The sequence below is a fragment of the Vipera ursinii genome (genome assembly GCF_947247035.1).
Source record: "Vipera ursinii genome assembly, chromosome: Z".
In the NCBI taxonomy this organism is placed as follows: domain Eukaryota; kingdom Metazoa; phylum Chordata; class Lepidosauria; order Squamata; family Viperidae; genus Vipera; species Vipera ursinii.
Genome location: NC_139517.1, coordinates 57,835,371 through 57,860,360, shown reverse-complemented (window position 1 = coordinate 57,860,360; position 24,990 = coordinate 57,835,371). Strand labels below are relative to the sequence as shown.

Below are 24,990 nucleotides of genomic sequence, written 5' to 3'. Positions count from 1 at the left end.
CTCTCCCTGTCTCACGTGTAAATAAATCATCAGCCTCACTTACTTGACCACCGGCTTGCTTGTCATTCAGGGAAATAATGGTTAATCGATGGCTAATCAATGGAGACGTGTAACGTATTAGTTTGCAGTCCTTCATCATCCTATTTTCTTCAATTGCCCCGGGGGGGGGTGTCGTTTGCGGTACTTACAGAATCGATGGCGAGGTTGGGCGGGGGGTGGGAATGGACAGAGACAACCATTCAACCCGCGCGGAGAGCCCGTCAAGCGGCACTCTGAGAAAACGGGAGCAGGACGAGATCGGGCTTTTGCCCTTCGGCTGAAGGCGAGGCGCTCACCTCTAGTTGCAGACCTGGCAAATGGGGGATAGCCAGAAGTTGTGCGGAGGTGTGGGGGGGGAAACGAGGCCCGCTACGAGTCGCTTCAAGGGAGTCGCGGCACTTCGGGGAAAGGCAACATTTTCCCCCCAGCTCCGCAAACGAAAAGCACCGCGTGCCTGAGTCTCAGAGCATGCCTGAAGAGGAAGTGAGAATCCAGGCGACAGGGAGGCCGAGTGTGTGTGTGTGTGGAGGGGTGTTCATTCTCCCCATCTCACAACCAGGTCGCAAGGGGTTTTGCCCTTGTTGCCTGTGGATGCGCAGGACAAGTCCTCCGTCCCAGCCACGCTCAAAAAAAAAGGTTCCTCAGCCGAGCGCCTCGGGAAACAGCATCGGCGGCAAAGATGGGCGAAGACAAGAGACGTTTCCCCTCACATAAAATGCCTAGTCGTGTTATACTGTGTTCCTTTCGGGGGGCAAGGTGGGGGGGTGGAAGGAGGGGAAGGGGAATCCATTTTATTTTATTTTAAAGGAAATGTAAGCTTCTTTGTCATCAACATCAGACCGCGACAAGCCTGACTGGCTTCTTTTAAGCCCCCGGCAGAGGGCCGCAATCAATGCCTTAATCATGGCTTTTAGCATTTCCCTTGCAAATCTGCGCCGTTTGGACTTGTCACCGGGCGCGTGGATGGTGCCACAGACACCACATTCAAGGCTTTCCAAGAAATAGTTGCAAGCTGAACAACAGCGCTTCAAAGCGTAGGGCGCTCACCATCACCACTACCACCACCCTGCGCACGCGCGCCCCCGCAGGTATAGACAAGGTATGCGAGGGATACCGGCGTGCGCAGGCCCCGGTCAGTTTCCTTAGAAACTGGCCAGTTATGTGTGGTCTGCAATATGTAGAGTTTAGTAACGGGCCACGGCAACTTTCCATTCGGAGAGGTGCACGCGCACCTCCACCCGTTCGGAGAGGTGTACGCGCGGCGCCACCCGTTTACAGACCTGCTGCCGCGGCCCGTTTGCAGAGCTACCGCCTTCCTCTGAAGGCGTCAGCTCTGCAAACGGGCCGCAGCAGCTTTCCCAATGAGCGGCGCCTGCAAGGAGAGTTGCACGCGCACCTCCGCCCGCTCGGAGAGTTGCGCGCGCACCTCTTGGAATGGGCAGTGGCGCCGTCTGTCGGGAAAGCTGCCGCGGCCCGTTTGCAGGCTGCCGCCTTTCTCTGAAGGCGGCAGCTCTGCAAACGGGCCGCAGCTGCTTTCCCAATGAGCGGCGCCACTGCCCGTTTGGGCGGAGGTGCGCGCGCACCATTCGAAGAGACGGCTCAAAGAGCCGCATGCGGCTCCGGAGCCACGGGTTGCCAACCCGTGATTTAACCTATTTATTCATCCAATATTACAATAATAAATTGCAATCTGAGATGCTAGAACAACAAAATGTTCCCCATGCTTAGGGGAAGAAACTGTCACATAGGGCACTTAAAATACATCCTCAAGAGGCTTCAGTGCACCAGACCCAATAGAACCAAAGTGAAACCCTGCATCAGGAATATGGGAATCATGGGATGTTCTAGTTCAAGGGTCAAGATAGACTCCTGTGTAATGCTTGCTTGAGCCTGGGATGGGAATCAGCTACCCGTTCAAGCAGTTATGAAAAAGAGATAGGTAGATAGGTATATAAAAATGGACTTTGCTTAGGGCTTTGCTGGGAACCCAATTTGGCTAAATAAAGGTACTTCAAGGGAAAATAAGAAATAGTGATTCTCTCTCTCTCACTCTGCAATCATGTGGTATGTTTAAGATTTGTGCCTTCCCTAATTTGAGTTAACTGAGATTTATGATGGGAATGACTAGGATGTATAAAACTAAGACTTCTGTTTCCATTTCTGTTCTTTTGTCTTTGTGTGTATATGTGTGTCAAAGTCTTTGTGTATGAGCTAAATGTGACTGTTAACTGTTTCTAATCCAAAGAGAAAAGAATTTTAAAATTTTAAAATTCAGGCTTCCAGTTCCTGTTTTCCAGTGAGCAGTCTGAAGATTTGGAATGCCGAACCCTGAAATTTCTTTTTGTTGGGGACCCTAAGGGGTCAGAACCCGCCTCGAAGGGGTGGAATGAATGAAGGAAATCCCAGGGACTTAGGAGAGATGGCGGTCTCCCCGAACAGTCCAGGAGAAATCTCCCAGAAACCAACAGAAAAAAGGGCTGGCTAACTCCATGTCCAGCCATAGTTGGAGACAACGGAAGCCATAAGCTTTTAAACTAAGCGGATTTTAAACAGCATGCTTGAATCTGGATAAGAATATTGATTTTCTCTATCCTACCTATTTTCCTGAAGAAGAAAGTCCCCAAAATAAGAGATCTCCAAAAAAGGAGGGGGATTTTACTCCCTCCTTTTGGTTACTGGAAGCGGCGAAACTTACCCTTTAGAGAGAGAAAAAAGACTAGAAAGATCTGAAAAATGAGCAAACGCTGGTGGGTGAGGATTTTTTTCTCTGACCCTCAACGTTCTTAGAAAATGCAGCTGTGTAAACAAAGTGAGAGTAACAAATCTGAAGCAATAAATACTTTACAAAAGGAAACATAAGATAAGCAGCAACAATTTAAAAGGACAATGATTTTAAACTACAAAGAAATACAGAACAACCTTGAGAGTATGAGTCAACTTATCTCCAACTTAATTTCACTCCAAGAAATTTCCCAGGAAAATACAGTAGAGATGACTGAACATAATTCTGAGGATAGAGACTTAAAGATGGAACCGTATAAAATAAAAAATCATGATTTAATTCAAATGGGAAATATTTCAACATGTCCAAGCAACTTTGAAGATAAGGAAAAGAATGAGAAAAAAATACTTTACAGGAAACAAATGATGCAGCAAAACATACTGATTAAGAAAGGCAATGGCCAGAGAAAAAAAGATTAAAATGGAAATCAAGAAAATAGATGATGGGACCTATCAGAGAGAATACTTAAAAAGAAACATTTGTTTGAAAATGGCTAAAAATGGAAAAACTTTGTAATCTATTACTCTTAGAGATGAGTTTTTTGTTAACAAATACAACAAGAAACATTTGTTTGAATATGGCTAAAGAGGAATGAACTTTTTTTTAATTAATACAATATTTTTTATTTTTCCTTTCTGTAAGAGAAAAAAAAGTTGAAATGATTTAAACAAAGCAAACGTTTTAGTTATTTAAATGTGACGATAAGAAAAACATAAAAAATGTGTTTTGAATGGGAGTTAAAGGATTAGATGATTAGATCTACTGAATGGAATGTTTAAAGTTTAAATAGATTAAATACATTCTTAGCTATGGTCAAAAAGAATAAGAAATTGAGGAAATAAATATATATTAAATTAGGAGGGATACATATTTTAAGTTGTATGTTATTTTTCTTATATCAGTGCATTTGTCTTTTTTTTCTTTTTTTCTTCTTCTCCCCCCCCTCTTTTTTGTCTCTCTTCTCTTTTCTTTTCTCTTTCTACTTTTTTACTTAGTAAGAAATATAAAAATATGAGAGGGCTTATATGGAAAAAATAGAATTAAATCCACCAATGTAAATGTAATTAATTGTTTAAAAAATTGTCACTAGTAAGAATATTTAGAATTTGGGGGGAGAAATAAGCTGAAATAAGCATGGTAACAGGATTTACGATAAGGCAATTAAAATGACAAATAGGATTATTGGAAAAACTATATACTGAATTGTTAATCAAAATAATGAGAATTGTCTTAATCTAATATTTTGCAAAGAAAGATACTTTGGGGAAAAAGGAAATCAAATGAAATTAACATATGGAATATAGATTATAGAAACTAATTGTTAAAAGATTGTCTTATAAATGTTACCCAGACAACATACTGTTTACAAATTACTGAATGATTAATGTTATGTTAAAAATACCAATAAAACATATACAAAAAAAGAAAAAGAATTTTAAAATTCTGCTAGAAATTCTGCTTAATTAAGCCACAAAAAGGAAATACCTTCACTTTTGTCTGGCCAACAAACAAAGTAAAGAGAAATGTGTTTTTTGTTTTCTTTTCTTTTCCACTTTCTCTCTCTGTACTCTTAAGAACAGCCCAAAGTTAGCAGGAGGGAATATTTTAAGTTCATCTGCTGGAAAGGTTTCACTCTTGCATTTAATAATAATAACAACAACAACAACAACAACAACAATCCAGAATCAGAAATAACAGAACAGAGACTAGCTGATCAATGCCGATTTATAATACGCAATAAAGTATTCACAGAAACAGAATTGGATGAACTGCAAAGGTTTAGCCAGGGTAAAGAAATCAAAGCCTTGCCAGAAGTAATTCAGAATGTAGAGGCAAGCCAGGGGGAGTTGGCAGTGAAGGAATCCAGCAAGATATACAACTGTTCTCATTTGGAAACCAGGCACCTCTTCCTCAGGAAGAACAAAGCCCTCTAACTAAAGAAATAAAAGAATTGATACAAAGAATAACTGAGCATCTAAAACAGCACAAAAACAACAGAATAAGGCTGCCTGCCTTGAAGCTTTTTCCAAAGAAACAGCTAGCACAAGCATTAAAAGATGCAAATACTGCAATATCAAGTATAAGCACCAATTCACTGCAAGAAACAAACCAACTAATGCACAGCACAGCTGCAGTTATAACTGAATACCTGGGATGCAAAATCAACAAAGAAGAAAAACAAACAAACAGTGCACCACAAAAATGGAAGGTTAGACTACAAAATAAGATCAGCAAGTTAAGATCACATAAAAGCAGATGAAAGAAAAGAAGCTGAAGAACAAGAAGACCAAAGAATACCTAATCAAGAAATACCACTTAGAAACAAGGAAGATCAAGGAAGCAATGGAAATAATAAAACAGCAAATGACAGCTATAGCCAGGAAAATCAGTAGACATGAAGCTCGAATTGCAAATTATAGGCAGAACCTCTAATTTCAATCCAATCGGAAAAGTTTCTACCAATCCATCAATGAAGAAAATGGATTACACTCCAAGGTTCTCAAGGAACCTTGGAGTGTAATCCATTTGGTCGTGGGATTTGAACTCGTCTAGGCTGGATAGGTGCTCTGTTACATTTTCTTGCCTATCTTAATTTGTGTTTCTAATCTATTTTTATGGTACTGTTTTTGATAGGTTAGACTGTTTTTTTCCCTTTGTTTGTGTAAAGACAGATGCAAAAAGAAAAAAATGAGTTAAATAATTCTGCTTTCTCCCTGTTGCTTGTCACCTTCTTGCCACTTTCCCCCACTAATGGAGCAATCATTTCCTTAACTTTTTTTCTTGTTTTTTTACATGTCCCCCATTACTATTGTGATGTGCTTCCTACATACCTTAGTTGACTAGCAACAAGTTCATCTATTTCCTGTGTTTGGTTGGGTGGCCTATAGTATACACCTATGACGATGTCATTTCCCCCCCTTTTATATTGACTCAAATGCATTCAAGACAGTTTTCATCATTGTTGTGTTCTATTTCTATAGAGATGTAGTTATTTCCTATATAGAGAGCAAGTCCACCTCCTCTTTTATTTGGTCTGTTTCTTTTAAATAATTTAAATCCCTCTAGCTGAGTGTTCCATTTGTGGGTTTCATCCCACCAAGTTTCCACAATGACAATATCATATCTGCCCTCATTTACCTGAATTTCTAGTTCACCCTGCTTACTGTTCATACTCTGCGCATAGACATTTGTGTCCTTTATGACTGACCCTATGTTTACTTTCTATATAACCTGTGTGGTGCCAGAGTTCCCCTATTTTCTTATCATGTTTGGTTAGTGAACTTTGTGTAGCACTCGCTATTAAAAGCTTGATTTTGCTTGATAGCAAGGTTGATATTCTTGTCCACACACACATCTATGTTACATGCACTGCTAACCCTGTAATTTTTTTGATTGCCGGGGACAGGGATGTTCTGTATCAATTAACTCAGTGTCCCCGTTGTTTAGTTTAAATATTCCTCCAGAAAATCTTTGAGTTTATTGCCAAGTAACACAGTCCCTTTCTTTGATGGATGCAAACCGTCTCTTTTGTACATTGTTTCATTGGACCAGCTTTAGGACAAGCTTCTCAAAACCTTTCCCTTGCTTTAACCTCCTCCCTCCCCCAGAAATCCACAGTTCTTCAATAAAGAAAAAAATCTTTTTCCCTTTCCTTCCCCAATTAGGTACAAAAATTACTCTCCATTTCTGCTCTCCAATCTCTATCCCTTTTATAAACCTTATCTTGACTTCAGGTTGAATAGTAGAGGAACAAACAAAGAAAATCCTTCTGCAGCTTTCTGTCTTGAGGAGCTGCAGAAAAAATTCAGCCCTGCAAGTTTATGCAGCAAAACCGAAACAGGAGAAGAAGCCAGTTCCTTAAAAACTTTATTTTGTTGTTTATGCAGCAAAACAGGAGAGAAACTGTTCATCTGACTGCCTTTAAAACCCAGCTAGAATTCACTTTTAAGTCCTACCTGGATTCTTCAGGTAGTCACACAAACAGCAAAACAACTTTTCAAGGACCCAACATTTCCCATTTTGTTGCACATATGTTATAGCCGGCTAAGCTTTTGGAGCTGAATTTTTTCTGCAGCTCCTCAAGCAAAAGGCAGCAGAAAGATTTTCTCTGCTTCCTTGCTTCTATCTCTCTATTCTTCAGCCTGAAGCCAAGTTAAGCATTTTAAAAGGGATAGATATTGGACAGCAGGATTTTAGTTTTTATACATAATTGGGGGGAGGGAGAGATTAACAAGTCCATCCCTCTCAAGTTTTTTTGTTTTTTTATTGAAGAAGTGTGGCTTTCTAGGGCAGGGAGGGGGTTAAAGCAAGGGAAAGGTTTGGGAAGCTTTCTGGAGGAGGGAGGAGATTAAAGCAAGGGAAAGCTTGTCCTGAAGCTGCTGTTCTGCACACAGGGGTTGGCTTCCTAAAACCCTGCAAGAACCAGGAGAGACTTGTAGCCTCTCTCCAGCCAGGAGATCAGTGGCCAGCTGATAGAATTGAAATACCGGAACACTGAGAAGTCCTCACTGGCACTACATCCACATGGAGAGAAGTAAGCAGTGGGGTACCACAAGGTTCCGTCTTTGGCCCAGTATTCTTCAATATCTTCATAAATGACTTAGATGAGGGAATTGAAGGGGAACTTCAAATTTGCAGATGACACCAAACTGACAGGAGTAGACAACGCCCCAGAAGGCAAACTCAGGATCCAAAAAGATCTTAACAAACTTGAACAATAGGTCCTATCCAACAGAATGAGTTTCAATGTGGAGAAAAGCAAAGTCTTACGTTTAGGCATGAAAAACCAAAGGAGACCGGTGTGTGGTGTAGTTGGTTCACATGGAGGGTTTGTTGTCACTGTGTGTTGGGGGGAGAGAGCACGGGGGGAGGCTCAGTTAATCTCAATGTACACATGTTGTACTTTGACAATAAAGGTTTTATTATTATATGTATAAATACAGATTGGGCAAGACCTGGCTTACACACAGTGGGGGACCTTGACGTCCTAGTGGACGATCACTTGACTATAAGCCAGCAGTGTGTAGCAGCAACCAAAAAAGCTAATACCATCCTGGGTTGTATAAACAGAGGCATAAAATCAAGACCACATGAAGTATTAGTACTTTATAAAACCCTAGTAAGACCACACCTGGAATACTGCAGACAATTTTGGTCACCATATCACAAAAAAGATGTTGAGAGTTTGGAAAAAATTGAGAAAAGAGCTACTAAGATGATCAAAGGCCTGGACACTAAAACATACAAAGAATGGCTACAGGACTTGGGTTTGCCTAGTCTAAAGAAAAGAAGAAATAGGGGAGACATGATAGCAGTGTTCCAGTATCTGAGGGGCTGCCACAAGGCAGAGGGAGCCAGGTTGTTCACCAAAGCACCAGAGGGAAGGATGAGAAACAATGGTTGGAAACTGATCAAAGAGAGAAGCAACCTGGAATTAAGGAAAAACTTCCTGACAGTGAGGAAAATCAACTAGTGGAACAGCTTACCCCCAGAAATCGTGGGTGCTCCATCACTGGAGATTTTCAAGAAGAGACTAGATATTCACCTGTCTGAGACTGTGTGAGCAGAGCGCTGGGCTAGAAGACCTCCAAGGTCCCTTCCAGCTCTATTTCTATTTCTATTCTCTTCTTTTCTATTTATTGGCCTAGTGTGATTGGACACACAAGGAATTTGTCTCTGGTACATAAGCTCTCAGTGTGCATACAAACAACAAAGTAATAAGTTATAGATCAAAAATCATAAGAAACCATCATAATTCATAAGATACTAACGAATAATAAATCATAAGATACTAGTTTGAGAAGGTAGTAGGAAAGAGAAGAAAATTAGAAAGATAAGAAGGATAATAGCAAGATAGGTAAATATCTTTAGGCTTAAGATAATGTTGTTTAACAGAGTAAACATGGGTCCGGATTACCTACGGCAACACCTGCGGCTGGCGTCAACTTCCCTCCGTCCAGTGCGCTCCCACAGAGAGGGCCTCCGCAGGGTGCCTCCTATCAAAGAATGTCGATTGGTGGCCCCTAGGGGGAGGGCGTTCTCTGTGGGCGTGCCAGACCTGTGGAACCACTTGCCAGTTGAGCTCCGGATGGCCCCCGACCTTCACTCCTTCCGGCGGGATCTAAAAACTTATTTATTCGAGCAATCCGGCCTGGTTTGATGGGGTAAGGGTTGGGGTTTTAACATGGTTTTTAATTATTGTTTATATTTGGGCATAATATTTAATTGTTTTTTAACTTTTGTACATCGTTTTTATATTTATTGCCCTTTACACCGCCCTGAGTCCTTCGGGAGAAGGACGGTATAAAAATTTAATAAATATAGAATATAAATATAAATATAATTTAGGGGGAGAAAACTATCTTTGTGTCTCCTTGTTTTGATATGAAGTGCCCTATAGAGGCAATCTGAGGGGAGAAGTTGAAATAGTTTATGTCCAGGATGTGAAAACTCTGGAAGGCTAGGGAACTGGTCCTTTTTTTCTCCCAGAAAGGAAGGGAATCTTGGCAGTAGGAAAGGCAGAAGCAAAATTAGGAAAGCAGATCTACCCAGCATTTTCCTTCACCAGTTTTTCTCTCTGGCAAAATAGTTAGCTGTGTGGTAAGTCAGAGAGTGGGAAGTGGAACATGGGTATCTCAGGGTGGTAGAGGCCTTGGGAGGTGTGAGGCAGGTGGGCTTGTGCCTAAACTAGGTCTCCAGGATATCCCCAACCCCCAAGCTCCATTTAACAATCCATGCCTTTGTTTCATAAATGCACTGGGGAGAGCAGGGATAGCTAGTCATTACTTGAGGCAAATTGTTTAATATTGTCCTAACATTCCACTTAAATGTACAAGGTCCATTACGGTCATAACTCGAGAACTACCTGTAATAAATCTCCATACATAATACTCCCTCCTATTTTTGACCCACAACAATAACGCTCTGAGGTAACTGGCTGAGAATGACTGGCCCAGTTACCCAGTGAGTTCTGTGGGTGAGGGTAGAATACAAACTGTAGAAGCACAAATGTAAGGGAGCAAGACAATATAACCAAAGTTAAATTATATCTATATCTATAATTTCTCTTGCATTTAAACAGAAGAACACAACTTTTTTGGTCTAAGGAATACCTCTATTTGAGTAAATTTGGGGGTTTGAACTTCAAAACCTGACGTACAATGGCAACTAGGGCTGAATTTCCACTGCTAAATGATTTGGTCATAAAGTTACATCCACATAATTTAGCAACGGCAATGTCTGCAGTCCTGGTTGCCATTATTAACCAAAAGCTACAGTAGTTTGGTGAGGCAATTTCCTGCTGGCTTCCCACAAGTCAGTAGAGAAGCCAGCTTAAGTTTCAAATCCCAAGCAGCTTGCAAGGAAGTCAGCAAACTGGTAAGGGACAAGCAGCAGGTAGGGAAGGGTAAAGACAGCTATATGAGGGTGACAGAGAGACAAGCTTTGAGTGCATAAGGGTAAATGTATGGGGGTACTCAAGAGTATAAGGGAGATGCAAAGCTATGATCTTAAGAAAGTGGAGAAGAGCATACATGTGGGGAAGACTTCCTGGGGAAGCTGACAAGGAAGGTTGCAAATGGCGATCAAATGATTGAGGGAGCTACAACTAAGACTGTAAAAATCGATTTCCAAGCACCCAGATCATGATCCCAAGACCATGAGGATGCCTAGATGGCTAGAATTCCAAGAATCGGTTGTAACCACCATTCATTTAGCACTGTCATTACTTTGAATGGTCACTAAATGAATGCTTGTAAGTCAAGAACTAGCCATAATTGGGTCCGGATTATCTAAGGGAACACCTGCTGCCGGCATCAACTTCCCATCGTCCTGTGCGATCACACAGGGAGGGCCTTCTCAGGGTGCCGGCGGTTAAGGAGTGCCAGCGGGTGATCCCCAGGGGGAGGGCATTCTCTGTGGGCACGCCTGCCCTTTGGAATGATTTACCGGTGGAACTTCGGACCGCCCCCGATCTGCGTTCATTTTGCAGGGACCTGAAAACCTGGTTTTTTGATCTATCAGGCCTGGACTGAAGGGGTTTTAGCTTTTAATATTGTTTTAATTGTTGGGCTTAATTAATTTAATCTATTTTAATTTTATACTATTTTTATATTGTATTTTATGTTGCCCTGTAAACCGCCCTGAGTCCTTCGGGAATAGGGCGGTATAAAAATTTAAATAAATAAATAAATAAATAAATAATTGTTAAAAACAATTAGCTTGGTTTATGTGTTTAATTATAACTAAAATTAAATTAAACCCTTTAGATTTAGTTAATATACAAGAGCGTACATGTAAATTGACATTCTGTTTTTGTTTTTGATGAAAAACAGGAAAACGTTATTATGTAATATTAGAGGAAAATACCTGTAACCAAATCACCACTTGGTCCATGCCATTCAAATATTGGGTCGATCAATTCTGAATTTCTCAGATGATTTGTTAAACATAGAATATGTGGACTGTTATGATGCTGCCTGACGTACACTTTGACTGAAAATATAATTTAATTAATATTTGTTAAAAGAAAGTACATAAAAATAAAATTCATTTCAAATAACAATTATCCAAGTAAATCTATGCTACTTTCAACATTTATACATTTACTTAGAAGGTAATACAATTAATTTCAAGGAAATTTGTTTGTAAGTAATTCAGGATTGCATGAAATAATTTAATTAGCATACACAAAGAATACATGTGTTCAGACTTTCAGATATAGGATGTCTGTTATAACTAGCAAAGTTATATCTTTAGTTATGCTATCTCAATAATTAAATGTTACATTAAAAAATAAAGATTATATCCTTTGCTCACATTCCATTCTTCTATGAGACTGATAGACAAGCCGGGATTCACATTTTTAGCAATAGATTTCTTAGAAACATAGAGTTGGAAGGCACCTTGGGGATCTTTTAGCCCAACCCCCTGCCCAGGGCAGGACTCCTTATACCATCCCAAAAAATGGTTGTCCAATCCTTTCTTGAAAGCCTCCATTAATGAAGCACCCACAACTCCAGGAGGCAAGCTGTTCCATTAATTGTTCTGGCAGTAAATTTCTTTGTTCCAAATTAAATCTCTCTTTAATTAACTTTCACCCATTATTTCTTATCCTGCTATCAGATGCTTTGGAGAATGTCAGCTCCCTCTTCTCTATGACTGTCCATCAAGTATTGGAAGATAGCTATCATGTCACCCCTAATCCTTCTCTTCATTAGACCAGCCATATCTAGTTTCCTCCACTGTTCCATTGTATGGTTTAGCCTCCAAATCTCTGGATGCAGCATTCCAAGAATGGCTTTACTACTACAGTGCAGAGCATCACTATGATTTCAATGTTGTCCTTCTGTTGATATAGCCTAAGATTGCTTTAATTTTGGCAGCTGCAGCACACTGCTGGCTCACACTTAGATGATTGTTCATGAAGACATCTAGAGCCCTCTCACAGTTACTGCTATTGAGCCAAGAACCATCTATTCTGTACCTGCTTTTGATTTTTCCTGCTTAAGTGCAAGACCTTACTTTTATCATCACAGAACTGCATCCTATTTAGGACAGGACCAAATGGTCAGGTCTGTCAAGATCCTTCAAAACTGCGAGTCTCTCTTTCATGGTGGTAGCAATTCCCTCCACTTTGGTTTCATCTGCAAATTTAATGAGCTACCCTTTTATCCTCACTTCTAGATCATTTATTAAGATGTTGAAGAATACTGGCCCCAAAATAGAATCTGAGGTATCCCACTGCATACATCTCTCCATATACAGTAAATGAAGTTCCACTGAAGACTACATGCTGAATGAAGTTGGTCAACCATAAATCCATCGGGCGATAGTATTGTCTACCCCACATTGTTCTATCTTACCAAGAGGTAGGCAATGATCTATTCACATTGTTTTTATCCTATCAAGAAGTAAGCTGTACTCTTCTTTGTCAAATGCATTATTGAAGTCTCAGGGTGGATTTGATTTAAATCAAGTCAATTTAAATCATGATTTAAATCATAATTTAAATTTAAAGGCTTGCTTTAAATCAACTCGATTTAAATCATGTTTTTTAAAGAACAACTGTCATCTCAGTCCCGCAGCAGCTCCTCCTCTGACCCACTGCTGACTCACTGACAATCCCATTCACTTTAATGGGATGACTGGTGATGCGGCAGTGACACAACAAGGTGAGGGATGTGGCAGGCAGGTGAGTGGATGCCCGCTAACAGGAGCTGCCATGATGGATCTGAAATGACAGGTGCTCTTTAAACATAAGGACTCATTCTTGCCAGTAGTTAAAATCTTTAATATTATTTTCAAACAAAATGAAGGTTTCCTATTTAGAATAATAAGCTGTCAGGTTAGTAAAACAGCAATATCAGAACCAATTTTAGGTTAATCACACATACCGTTTCCCTGAAAATAAGACCTACCCTGATTTTTGAGGGTGGGCCTAATATAAGCCTTACTGCAAAAATAAGCCCTAGTTAGGACCCTGTCCGCTCTGTCCCACCTCACACTGCTGCCGCCACAACAAGGCAAGGCAAATGGGGGAGGGGGGAGCTTCAGGGGCCTCCCAGCCAGGCCATTCCTTGCTCGGCGACCTTCCCTTTCACTCCCCTCCCAAGCCAGACTACCATGCTATGGAGAATGGACAGGATAGGCCTGGTCCCCCTCCGCCGTTTTGGAACCAGGGGAGGAGTGGCAGCAAAAGGCTCTGCTGCTGCTGTGCACTGCTGGAGGAGCTTTCTTCATGTTTCACCCCCAGATCATCTGCCTGGTATCAGCAACCTCCTCCTACTCCACCAAATATTCTGTGGTGCCGTGACTAGGCAGTGCAAGCCTCTCCTGCCATCTCCCTCCGTCGCCACTACTGGAGAGAACAGAGAACGATGCAGAGCAGAGAAGAGTACTTGCTTGCTGCCCTGCATCGCCCTTTGCAGGGAAATGGAGTTTGTGGGACTAAAAACAGTTCAGTCAGACCTTCCAACTTCTCTTTTTTTTTCCACGAGAAGTTGGAAGGTCTGGCTGAACTTTTTTTAGTCCCACAAACTGTGTTTCCCTGCAGAAGGAGAGAAATGTACCAGAGCTGGGAAGCAGGTTAGTGAAGAAATGCCTTTGGGAAGAGAGAGGAGCTGGGTGGTGGTGCGCCAAACACTGCAGCAGCACTGGGAGAAGTGGCAGGAAACGGGGCTGCCATTTCCAGAATGGAGAAGGGAGACGCAGTGCAACACAGGGCTGCAAGCAAGTACTCTTCTCTGCATCATTGCACATAGACACCCCCCCTCCCTGTTCTGTTCTCTCCAGTGGTGGTGACGGAGGCCTGGCAGAGGGAGGCGGCAGGGGAGGCTTGCACTGCCTGGTCATGGCACAAGCCACAGGAGAGTTGGAAAGGTGGCGGCTGCCACCAGGCAGATGATCTGTGGGGCAGAGTGAAGAAAGCCCCTCCAGTGGCACACAGCGGCATCAAAGCTTTTTGCCATCTCTCCCCCCTGGCTCCGAAACAGTGGAGGGACCAGGCCTACCCCGTCCATCCTCTGGAGCATGGCAGTTCAGCTCGGGAGGAGAATGAAAGGGAAGGTCACCCAGCAAGGAATGGTCTGGCTGGTGGGGCCCTGAAGTAAATGGGTGCAGGGTGGCTGCAGCAGCTCCATCCCCTCCCCCGCCCTGCCTTACCTCGTTGTGGCGGCAGTGGTGAGATGTGCCATGCGGTCTCCTTCCTCAAGCAGCCACAGCAGAAGTGGACTGTGGACTGTTGGAAGGGGCTGTTGGTGCCACCACCGCGAGACGAGGCAAGTGTCACAAAAAATATAAGACATCCCCCCAAAATAAGACCTAATGCCTCTTTTGGAGGCAAAAATAATATAAGGCTGGGTCTTTCTTTCAGGGAAACACGATAGTTGGAGAACTATTCAAATTCTTTTATTTAAAACACTCAGAGCCTAGTAGAGATGCATTTTTCTTCGAACAATCAGTTTGTAGTGTACATAGATTTGCAAAACAATGGGATAAAAGAATATTCCTGAAATGTAAATATTGCAGAATATACAGCCTCATGCTACATAACTAAACTCCATTTCATGCTGAATAACTAAATTATTAATATATCTTAAATAGAAAACTATATTTAAATTTTTTACTCCCAAAAGCATTTTATTTCAATATATTTGATAAAAATAAAAAAGCTGATTTAAATTAAAAAACCAATTTTTTTAAAAAAATCATCGATTATTATCCACTCTTTGAAGTCTAAGTATACTATATTCGCACCATTTCCTTGATCTATTAATTTAGTCATTTTATCAAAGAAGACAATAAAGCAAAATCTGTTTTAAACAAACCCAGGCTGGTTTCTGGTAATCACCCTTTTCATTTGTAGGTGCTTACAAATCTGCCACTGCTGGATCTATTTGCAGATCCATTGCTTGATTTTCCTTTCCAGGATTTCCCAAGATACTGATGTCAAGCTGATTTGTCAAATCAGTTGGCTTCTTCAGAATCCTGGGATGTAAATCATCTAGTCCCAGCAATTTAAACTCATCTAAAATAGATAGGTATACACTTAGTAAATTTTTCCTTATTTTGATCTGCATTCCTGTTCTGTCTCCGATGGTGCTGCTTTTGATAGGCTGGGCTAAGTTTTTTTCTTTTTGCATGAAAACTGATGCAGAGAAGGAATTAAGAAGGTCTACTTTCTCCCTACTGTCTGTCACCATCTTGCCATCTTCTTCCACTAGTCGATTGATCATTTCCTTGACTTTCTGCTTATGAGGTTTGGTCAGGAACTGGGGGGGGTTCCACCAACCGTTAGGCCTGGGATTGATCGCGCCTTGACGAGGCTTGGGTTGGGTGCCTCCAGGGCCCCGGAGCGGGGTGTGGGTTTGTTTATTCTCACGGTGGTTGGGAATGGCAGCAGGCGTGCGAACAGAGGCTCGTATCAATATTTGGGAGTGCGTCCCCGCTGTTTCCAAGTGGTGATGCGCTCTGACCCTCTGGTTTCAGCCCATGGTTCCGGGAGCGAGGATGAGCAGCCACCTGAGCTCAGGCTCGTGTATTTCAATGCTAGGTCCGTAGCTAACAAGGCTCCTCTTATACGTGATTTGATCGAGGAGGAGCATGCAGACCTGGCTTGCATTATGGAGACCTGGTTGGGCCCAGAGTGCGGTGTACCTCTGGTTGATCTTTGTCCATCGGGTTTCCGGGTGCTGCACCAGCCTCGGGCTCAGGGTAGGGGCGGAGGAGTGGCGGTAGTTGTGAGGGAGACCTTATGTCCGCGGGAGGCCACCGTTGTCCAGATAGTCGGGTGTGAGTCCCTCCTCTTGAGATGCGGCCCTAGAGCTCAGTTGGGCTTGCTGCTGGTGTACCTTTCGCCTAATCGCGCAGCAGCAGCCCTGCCTGAGCTTCTCGACATCCTCTCAGGGATGGTGATTGAGTTCCCCAAACTTATGGTTTTGGGTGATTTTAATCTACCATCCCTGGGGGGATTATCCCTGGGGCTTCCATGACGGCCATGGACCTGTCGCAAGTTATTCAGGGTCCAACTCAAGGGAGGGGGTCACATGCTCGATTTGGTTTTTCTATCTGGACGGTGGTTAGATGATCTGGGTGGGGGTTCCCCAATTGTCATGCCCCTGTCATGGACCGATCATCACCTCCTGCGGTTGGTCTTCCGTTTTGCCACTCCCCGCCGTGGGTGTGTGGAGCCAATTAGATGGTACCGCCCCAGGCGCTTAATGGACCCTGATAGGTTCCAGGCAGCGCTGGGGTCCCCACCTGCCTCCTCTGCTCACAGCTCGGCCGATGCCCTAGTGGAAGCCTGGGAAAGGGCAGCCACGGAGGCACTTGACCGAGTTGTACCCATGCGGCCCTTGACCCGGCGCAGATCCCAATGGGCTCCATGGTTTTCCATGGAGCTCTGGGAGATGAAGCGTCAGAGACGGGGCCTAGAGAGCTGTTGGAGATCAAGCCGATCTGAATCCGACCGGTTGCGACTAAGGTCTTTTACGAGATCTTATCTCGCGGCGATGACGGCAAGGTCTAATCACTTTGCCTCCCTCATCGCGGCCGCAGATAATCGCTTGGCTGCCCTGTTTAGGGTGACCCGCTCCCTCCTTAATCAGGAGGTGAGGGAGGAGCCCTTGCAGGGTCGTGCTGAGGAGTTTAGTCAACATCTGTCGGACAAAATCGCTCAGATTCGGACCGGTTTGGACTCCGACTGGGCAGTCTGACGATGAGGACGAGGGCAGCCTTGTCGATATTATCTGGGAGGAGTTTGATCCTGTGACTCCTGAAGATGTGGACAGGATCATGGGGAAGCTGAGCTCCACCACATGTTTATTGGACCCGTGCCCCTCCTGGCTGGTCTATGCAGCCCGGGATGGGACACGAGGCTGGCTCCAGGCAGTCATAACTGCTTCTTTGGGTGAGGGTAGTTTTCCCGCCGCCTTGAAGGAGGCGGTGGTGAGACCCCTCCTCAAGAAGCCTGCCCTGGACCCAGCTGTATTAAATAACTTTCGTCCGGTCTCCAACCTTCGCTTTCTCGCGAAGGTTGTTGAGAGCGTGGTGGTGCATCAGCTCCCTTTGTTCTTGGAGGAAGCTGACTATCTGGACCCGTACCAATCGGGTTTCAGGCCCGGGTACAGCACGGAGAAAGCATTGGTCACGCTGGTGAATGATCTCTGGCGGGCTCGGGACAGGGGTTATTCCTCTGTCCTAGTCCTGTTAGACCTCTCAGCGGCTTTTGATACCATCGACCATGGTATCTTACTGCGGCGTCTCAGGGGGTTAGGAGTGGGAGGCACAGTTCTCCAGTGGTTCTCCTCCTACCTTCTGGGGCGTTCACAGTCGGTGTTGGCAGGGGGGCAGAGGTCGACCCTGAGGCCTCTCGTTTGTGGAGTTCCTCAGGGATCGGTCCTCTTGCCTCTCCTGTTCAGCATCTACATGAAGCCTCTGGGTGAGATCATTCGTGGTTTTGGAGTTGGTTATCATCAGTAAGCTGATGATACCCAACTTTTTATTTCAACCCAAAACCACCCCAGTGATGCCCTCGACGTGATGTCCCGTTGCCTGGAGGCGGTCCGGGTCTGGATGGGGAGGAACAGGCTTCAGCTCAACCCTGACAAGACTGAGTGGCTGTACGTGCCGGCATCTCGGGAAATGCAGATTATTCCATCTCTTATTATGGGGGGTGAGTTATTACCCCCCGTAGATCGGGCTCGCAACTTGGGGGTCCTCCTAGATTCACAGCTCTCCTTAGAAGACCATATAGGAGCTGTGACTAGGGGGGCCTTCGCCCAGGTTCGCCTGGTGCGCCAGTTGCGGCCCTATCTAGACCGGGATGCCTTGCGTACAGTCACTCATGCGCTCGTGACCTCTCGTTTGGACTACTGCAACGCTCTCTACATGGGGCTGCCCTTGAGGACCACTCGGAGGCTTTAGCTGGTGCAGAATGTAGCCGCGCGAGTAGTGTTGGGGGTCTCCCGATACTCCCATGTTACACCTCTGCTCCGCGAGCTGCATTGGCTGCCAGTTGCCCTCCGGGTGAGATTCAAGCTGCTGGTGATGACCTATAAAGCCCTACATGGCATGGGTCCGGATTACCTATGGCAGCACCTGCTGCCGGCGTCAACTTCCCTCCGCCCAGTGCACTCCCACAGAGAGGGCCTCCTCAGGGTGCCTCCGATCAGAGAATGTCGATTGGTGGCCCCCAGGGGGAGGGCGTTCTTTGTGGGTGCGCCAGACCTATGGAACCGCTTGCCGGTTGAGCTCCGGACGGCCCCCAACCTTCGCTCCTTCCGACACGATCTAAAAAATTATTTATTTGAACAATCCGACCTGGTCTGATGGGGTTGGGGTTTGGATTTGGTTTTAACATTTTTTAATCATTGTTTTATATTGGGCATAATTATTTAATTCTTTTTTACTTTTGTATGTATATTTTGATATTTATTGCCCTGTACACCGCCGAGTCCTTTGGGAGAAGGGCGGTATAAAAATTTAATAAATATAAATATATAAATATATATATTTCTTACATATTAAAAGAAACTTTTTTGTTATTTTTGGCATTTGTTGCAAGTCTTACTTCATTCTCTGAGCCTTGCATTTCCTGACTCCACCCTTGCACATTCAGGCTATCTGTTGGTATTCTGTTCTTAGTATGAGCTCCTCTTTCCATTTTTATACTTCTTTTTGTATCTCAGTTTGTCAGAGAGCTCCTTGCTGAACTACACTGATTTTATCTGGTCTCTCATTTTTCTTTCTCTGTGGTATTTTGATTGGGCTTTTTTAATCTCATTTTTCAATGTTTCCCAATATTGAATTATTTTTCCCTTAGAATTTCCATCAATGGAATCCTTCCTAATTTCTTAGTTTGTTGAAGTCAGCTCTCTTGAAATCTAAAACACCTCTCTGACATTTTTCAACTACTGTGTGTGCATTATATTGAATTTTAGTATGACATGGTCACTCTGCTCCTAAAATTCCTACAACTTCTACCCCGTTCATCATTTCATCCATATTAGTAAGAATTAACTGACCTTCTAATTTCTTCCTCTAACATTTGGGTGATAAAGTTGTTAGCTAGGCTCATCAGGAACCTGTCTGATTTCCCACTTGCTGCAGAATTTGTCTCCCAATTAATGTCCTTCACTACTATAGTGGTGTATTTCCTGCACTCCTAGCTAACTGATTAACCAAACATTTTTCTATTTCCTCTGCTTGGTTGGATGGCCTGTTTAGTATGTACCTAACAATGTCATTTCTTTTTCTTCTAATATTCATCAAATGCATTCAAGAAGTCTTTTCTCCTTGGTACTATGTATATCTGTAGAAGTCTGGTGATTTCTTAAATACAGTGCAACTGCTCCTCTCTCTTTTTTGGAGTCTGTTTCTCAACCTACAACCATTTCTAGTCCTCAACCTACAACCATTTAGTGACAATTCAAAGTTACAACAACACTGGAAAATGTGACATGTCCATTTTCACACTTACAATTATTGAAGCATCCCCATGGTCATCTGATCAAAATGCAGATGCTTGGCAACTGGTTCATATTTATGACAGTTGCAATGTCCTGGGGTCTTGTGATCACCTTTTGCAACCTTGTGATAAGCAAAGTCAATGGGGAAGCCAGAGACACTTAAAAACCATGTTACTAATTTAATAACAAGTGATTCACTTAACAACTGTGATCAGAAAGGTCATAAAATTGGTCAAAATTCACTTAACAGCAACAGAAATCTTGGGCTTAATTGTGGTTGTAAATTGAGGATTACCTGTACATGGAGATCAATGAACTATTAACTATATTAATTATGGTAAATAGGTTTCAAAAAACCAGGAAAAGAAACCAACTATAAATCAGGATTTTATATGGTGACACCTTTAGTTTAACCCTTAACCACAGTTTTTGTTAATTCTAGTTAATAGGAACTTTGTTTTTTTATTTGTTTCACTTCTCATAGAAAGTAATGAAAGAGAGTAAAGAAATGGCATTAACATTCATGAGGCATGAACTGTGTATTTCATTTAAAGACAAAATACGAACATGTGAATATAGCCAATGCTGAAAACATCTCTAAAATTTCAAATTTGTTTACTATATACCTGGTAAATTTGTTGATCCTACAACTTTCAGTGCACGAGGATCTATTCTGGTAGAAGAATGAACTGTCAAAAAAAGGGAAAAAATAGCATAATTTCAAATCTTAGAAAAATAACTAGACACAAATGACTGTTGACTAATCAGAGAACAATAAAAGATCTAAGCAACCACAGTCACTTCACACACAATTGCAAGAATACAGAATGAAATGGCTATATTCAAACAATAATCCAAACATTTTAAAATTATTTCAAGATGCCTTGGATAAATGCTGAAATATTACATTCTTCTTTGCTGTTCCCATCATGCTAGATTTGGTGTTAAAAACCAGACTTGCACAGGATAAATATTTCATTCTATACTCAAATCAGAAAATGCTGGTTTAATATTAGGTATCAAAGTGATAATATCCTGAATAATTTACCTATGTTTATTATCGTTACTCTTTTGAAAAAGCCAAAATTTTCATAACTCAAATGAATTGGAAGATTTCAATCAAAATTCAATGCATGATCTTATGAACAATCTCAAAAAAGAGATAGGGCCAGAGCAGAACATATCCAAATTTTCAAAATCCTTATCAGTCTTTATTTATTAATTTGCAAAACATTTATTTATTTATATATTAATCCCTATGAAAAATATAAGACTGATACATTAATTTGACAATTGATTTCTTAGCACATTCCTCGCATTAATTTCAGAAACACAATATTCATTTAAATTATATTTTAATTTCCTATTCAGTTTTGATCAATTTTTAATCAATTCATGTTATTTACTGCACTTATAAATTACTTGCAAACATTAATACTACTGATTTTTAAGACCATTAAGAACATCTAATTCTGTTTGATGGCTTCAGAAAGCACTTTGCCTCTAAATATCAAAGTATCTGCTACTGACAGTCATGGTTTCCAAATGTCATTCTGCAGGAAAAATGGAATCATAAGTAAAGGAAAAGCTAAGTAACAATTGAGTGATACAGGGAACAAAAAATATGTTTGGTATAAAAAGTGCCAATCAGCTGCTCTGCTGCCACATTTTGGTGACAAGCCACCACTAAATTTTAGAAGCAATCTAAGGCATACCCAAAGCATTACAGGTAGTCCTTGACTTACAACCACAATTGAGTCCAACATTTCTGTTGTTAAGTGACACATTTGTTAAGTTAGTTTTGCCTCATTTTATGACCTTCCTTACAAGAGTTGTTAAGTGAATCACTGCAACTGATAAGTTAGTAACCCAGTTAAGTGAATCTGGCTTTCCCACTGAGATTGTCAGGACGCAAAAGATGATCACATGACTTTGGGACAGAGCAACGGTCATAAATATGAACCAGTTGCCAGGCATCTAAATTTTGATCATTTGAATATGGGGATGCTGCAAAGGTTATAACTGAAAAAGAGTCATAAATCACTTCTTCCAGTGTGTTTGTAACACTGAACAGTCACTAAATAAGTGACTACCTATATTTGGTAATTGTCCTAGGTGAATATATGGAAACTGCAGATATATATTCAAATGCTATGCCAATTGATGGGCATCTTTGATATCTAAACTGTTAACTAAAGCATTATTGGGCTATATGCAACCTATGGGCATTCATTCCAGGTATAACAGAATGAATATGATGAAAATGGTAACATGTAAGTTCATGAACTATACAACTTCAGACAATTATATAAACAAATTATTAGCATAGTAATATTAATGAAATCCCCTTCATGGATTACTGCCTTGTCGTGGCAAAGGGGCTTGCGTAATTCAATGAAGCTATGAGCTATGCCGTGCAGGGCCACCCAAGACGGAAAGGACATAGCAGAGAGTTCTGACAAAATGTAATCCACTGGAGAACGAAATGGCAACCCACTCCAGTATCTTTGCCATGAAAAACCTATGGACAGTACCAAAAGGCAATACGATATGACACTGGAAGATGAGCCCCTCAGGTAGGAAGGTGTCCAATATGCTACTGGGGAAGAGCAGAGGGCTAGTACTAGTAGCGCCGGAAAGAATGAAGCAACTGGGCCAAAGCCGAAAGGACGCTCAGCTGTGGATGTGTCTGGTGGTGAAAGGAAAGTCCGATGCTGTAAAGATTTTTTTCTCCATAGTAACCTGGAATGTAAGATCCATGAATCAAGGAAAGCTGGACATGGTCAAAAAAGAGATGACAAGACTGAACATCGACATCTTAGGTATCAGTGAACTAAAATGGACAGGAATGGGTGAATTTAATTCAGATGAACATCAGGTATACTACTGCGGGCAAGAATCCCTCAGAAGAAATGAAGTAGCCTTCATAGTCAATAAAAGAGTAGGAAAAGCAATACTGGGATACAATCCTCAAAATGACAGAATGATCTCAGTTCGAATCCAAGGCAAACATTCAATATCACAGTAGTCCAAGTCTATGCCCCAATCACAAGTGCTGAAGAGGATGAAATTGACCAGTTCTATGAAGCCCTACAGCACCTTATAGAACTAACACCAAAAAATGATGTCCTTATCATCATGGGGGATTGGAATGCTAAAGTAGGAAGCCAAAAGATAACCGGAATAACAGGCAAGTTTGGCCTTGGAGTACAAAATGAAGCAGGGCACAGGCTGATAGAATTTTGTCAAGAGAATACGATGGTCATAGCAAACACTCTTTTCCAACAACCCAAGAGACGGCTCTACACATGGACATCACCAGACGGTCAACACAGAAATCAGATTGATTATATGCTCTGCAGCCAAAGATGGAGGAGCTCTATACAGTCAGTAAAAACAAGACCAGGAGCTGACTGTGGCTCAGACCATGAGCTTCTCATTGCAAACTTTAGGCTTAAACTGAAGAAAGTAGGGAAAAGCACTAGGCCACTCAGGTATGAATTAAATCATATCCCTGTTGAATATACAGTAGAGGTGACAAATAGATTTAAGGAATTAGATCTGATAGACAGAGTGCCTGAAGAACTATGGACAGAGGTTCGCAACATTGTACAACAGGTAGCAACCAAAACCATCCCAAAGAAAAAGAAATGCAAGAAAGCAAAATGGCTGTCTGAGGAAGCTTTGCAAATAGCTGAGGAAAGGAGGGAAGCGAAAGGCAAGGGAGAAAAAGAAAGATATGCCCAATTAAATGCAGAATTCCAGAGAATAGCTAGAAGAGATAAGAATGCCTTCTTAAATGAACAGTGCAAAGAAATAGAAGAAAACAATAGAATAGGGAGGACCAGAGATCTTTTCAAGAAAATTGGAGAGATGAAGGGAACGTTCAATGCAAAAATGGGCAAGATAAAGGACCAAAATGGCAGGGACCTAACAAGAAGAGAGAGAAGAGATTAAGAAGAGGTGGCAAAATTACACAGAAGAACTATACAAGAATGAGCTTATACAAGATGACTGTTATATGAAGGCCTTTCTATCTGCCTAGAGAAATTACTGTGGTAATTATTATAGCTGTTTATGTTCCACCTGATGCCAATGTCAACATGGCACTTTCCCAGCTGTATGACGTCATCACCAGGCAGCAGCAAACTCACCCAGAGGGCGCTCTTGTCGTGGCTGGGGACTTCAATCAAGCTTGTCTGAAGACAGTTCTCCCTAAGTTTGTACAGTATGTGCAAGTTTCCACCAGAGGGAAGAACACTTTGGACCATGTGTATTCCAATCTGAAACAGGCATACAGAGCTTTCCCTCTTCCCCACCTGGGTACATCTGACCATCTTTCACTCCTGTTGTGCCCAAAGTATGTTCCTTTCAGGAAAAGGACTCAGGCAGTCACAAAAAGAGTCAGAACCTGGCCAGTGGGTGCTCACAGTCAGTTGCAGGACTGCTTTGAAACCACTGACTGGAGTGTATTTGAAGAACAAGATCTAAATTCATATACAGATGCCGTACTCTCTTATATTAGAACATGCACTGATAGTGTAACAACGGATAAGTGCATTAGAGTTTACGAGAACTTTAAACCCTGGATGACTGCAGAGATACAAACACTCCTGAGAGCCCGGGATTCTGCCTTTAAGGCAGGGGACAGGGACATATACAGAGAGGCCAGGGCAAATCTCAGAAGAGGCATTAGGATGGCAAAACAACAATACAAACAAAAGGTGGAGAACCATTTAGCGAACAACGATCCGAGGCAAGTATGGCAGGGACTGCAGCACTTAACCAACTATAAAGGCAGCATGAGGAGCATGGCGAACACCGATGCCTCGTTGGCTGAGGAGCTGAATATCTTCTTCACCCGCTATGAGGTTAAAAGACCAGACCCTGTAGCCTTTGCTGGCCGGCCTTCTAACTCTCAGCCACTCACCCTGTGTGAACACCAACTGAGAGCTGTATTGAAGGCTGTGAATCCCAGCAAAGCCACAGGCCCAGGTGGGGTGCTGGGGATAGTGGTCAGGAATTGTGCCGATCAATTAGCAGGGGTCCTGACAAGGATTTTTAACATCTCCTTGAAAACGGCATGTTTACCATCGTGCTTGAAAGCAGCTACCATTGTCCCAGTCCCCAAGAAAACTGCAGTTGAGTGCCTGAATGACTACACACCTATTGCATTAACGTCTGTACTCATGAAATGCTTCG

The 24,990-nt window shown here is 42.4% G+C and overlaps 1 protein-coding gene across 2 annotated transcripts in view; it reads right to left on the bottom strand.

The window, feature by feature from the left end:
• Positions 1–24,990, bottom strand: part of ZPBP (zona pellucida binding protein) — an 84,276-nt gene that overhangs the window by 45,666 nt on the left and 13,620 nt on the right. For both annotated transcript variants that reach the window (XM_083377144.1, XM_083377145.1), the window contains exons 2-3: positions 20,415–20,477; positions 11,189–11,314 (exon numbers count right to left, since the gene is read on the bottom strand). In XM_083377144.1, coding sequence (XP_083233270.1) covers positions 11,189–11,314; positions 20,415–20,477 — 189 coding nt within the window. The remainder of the gene's footprint in view (positions 1–11,188; positions 11,315–20,414; positions 20,478–24,990) is intronic.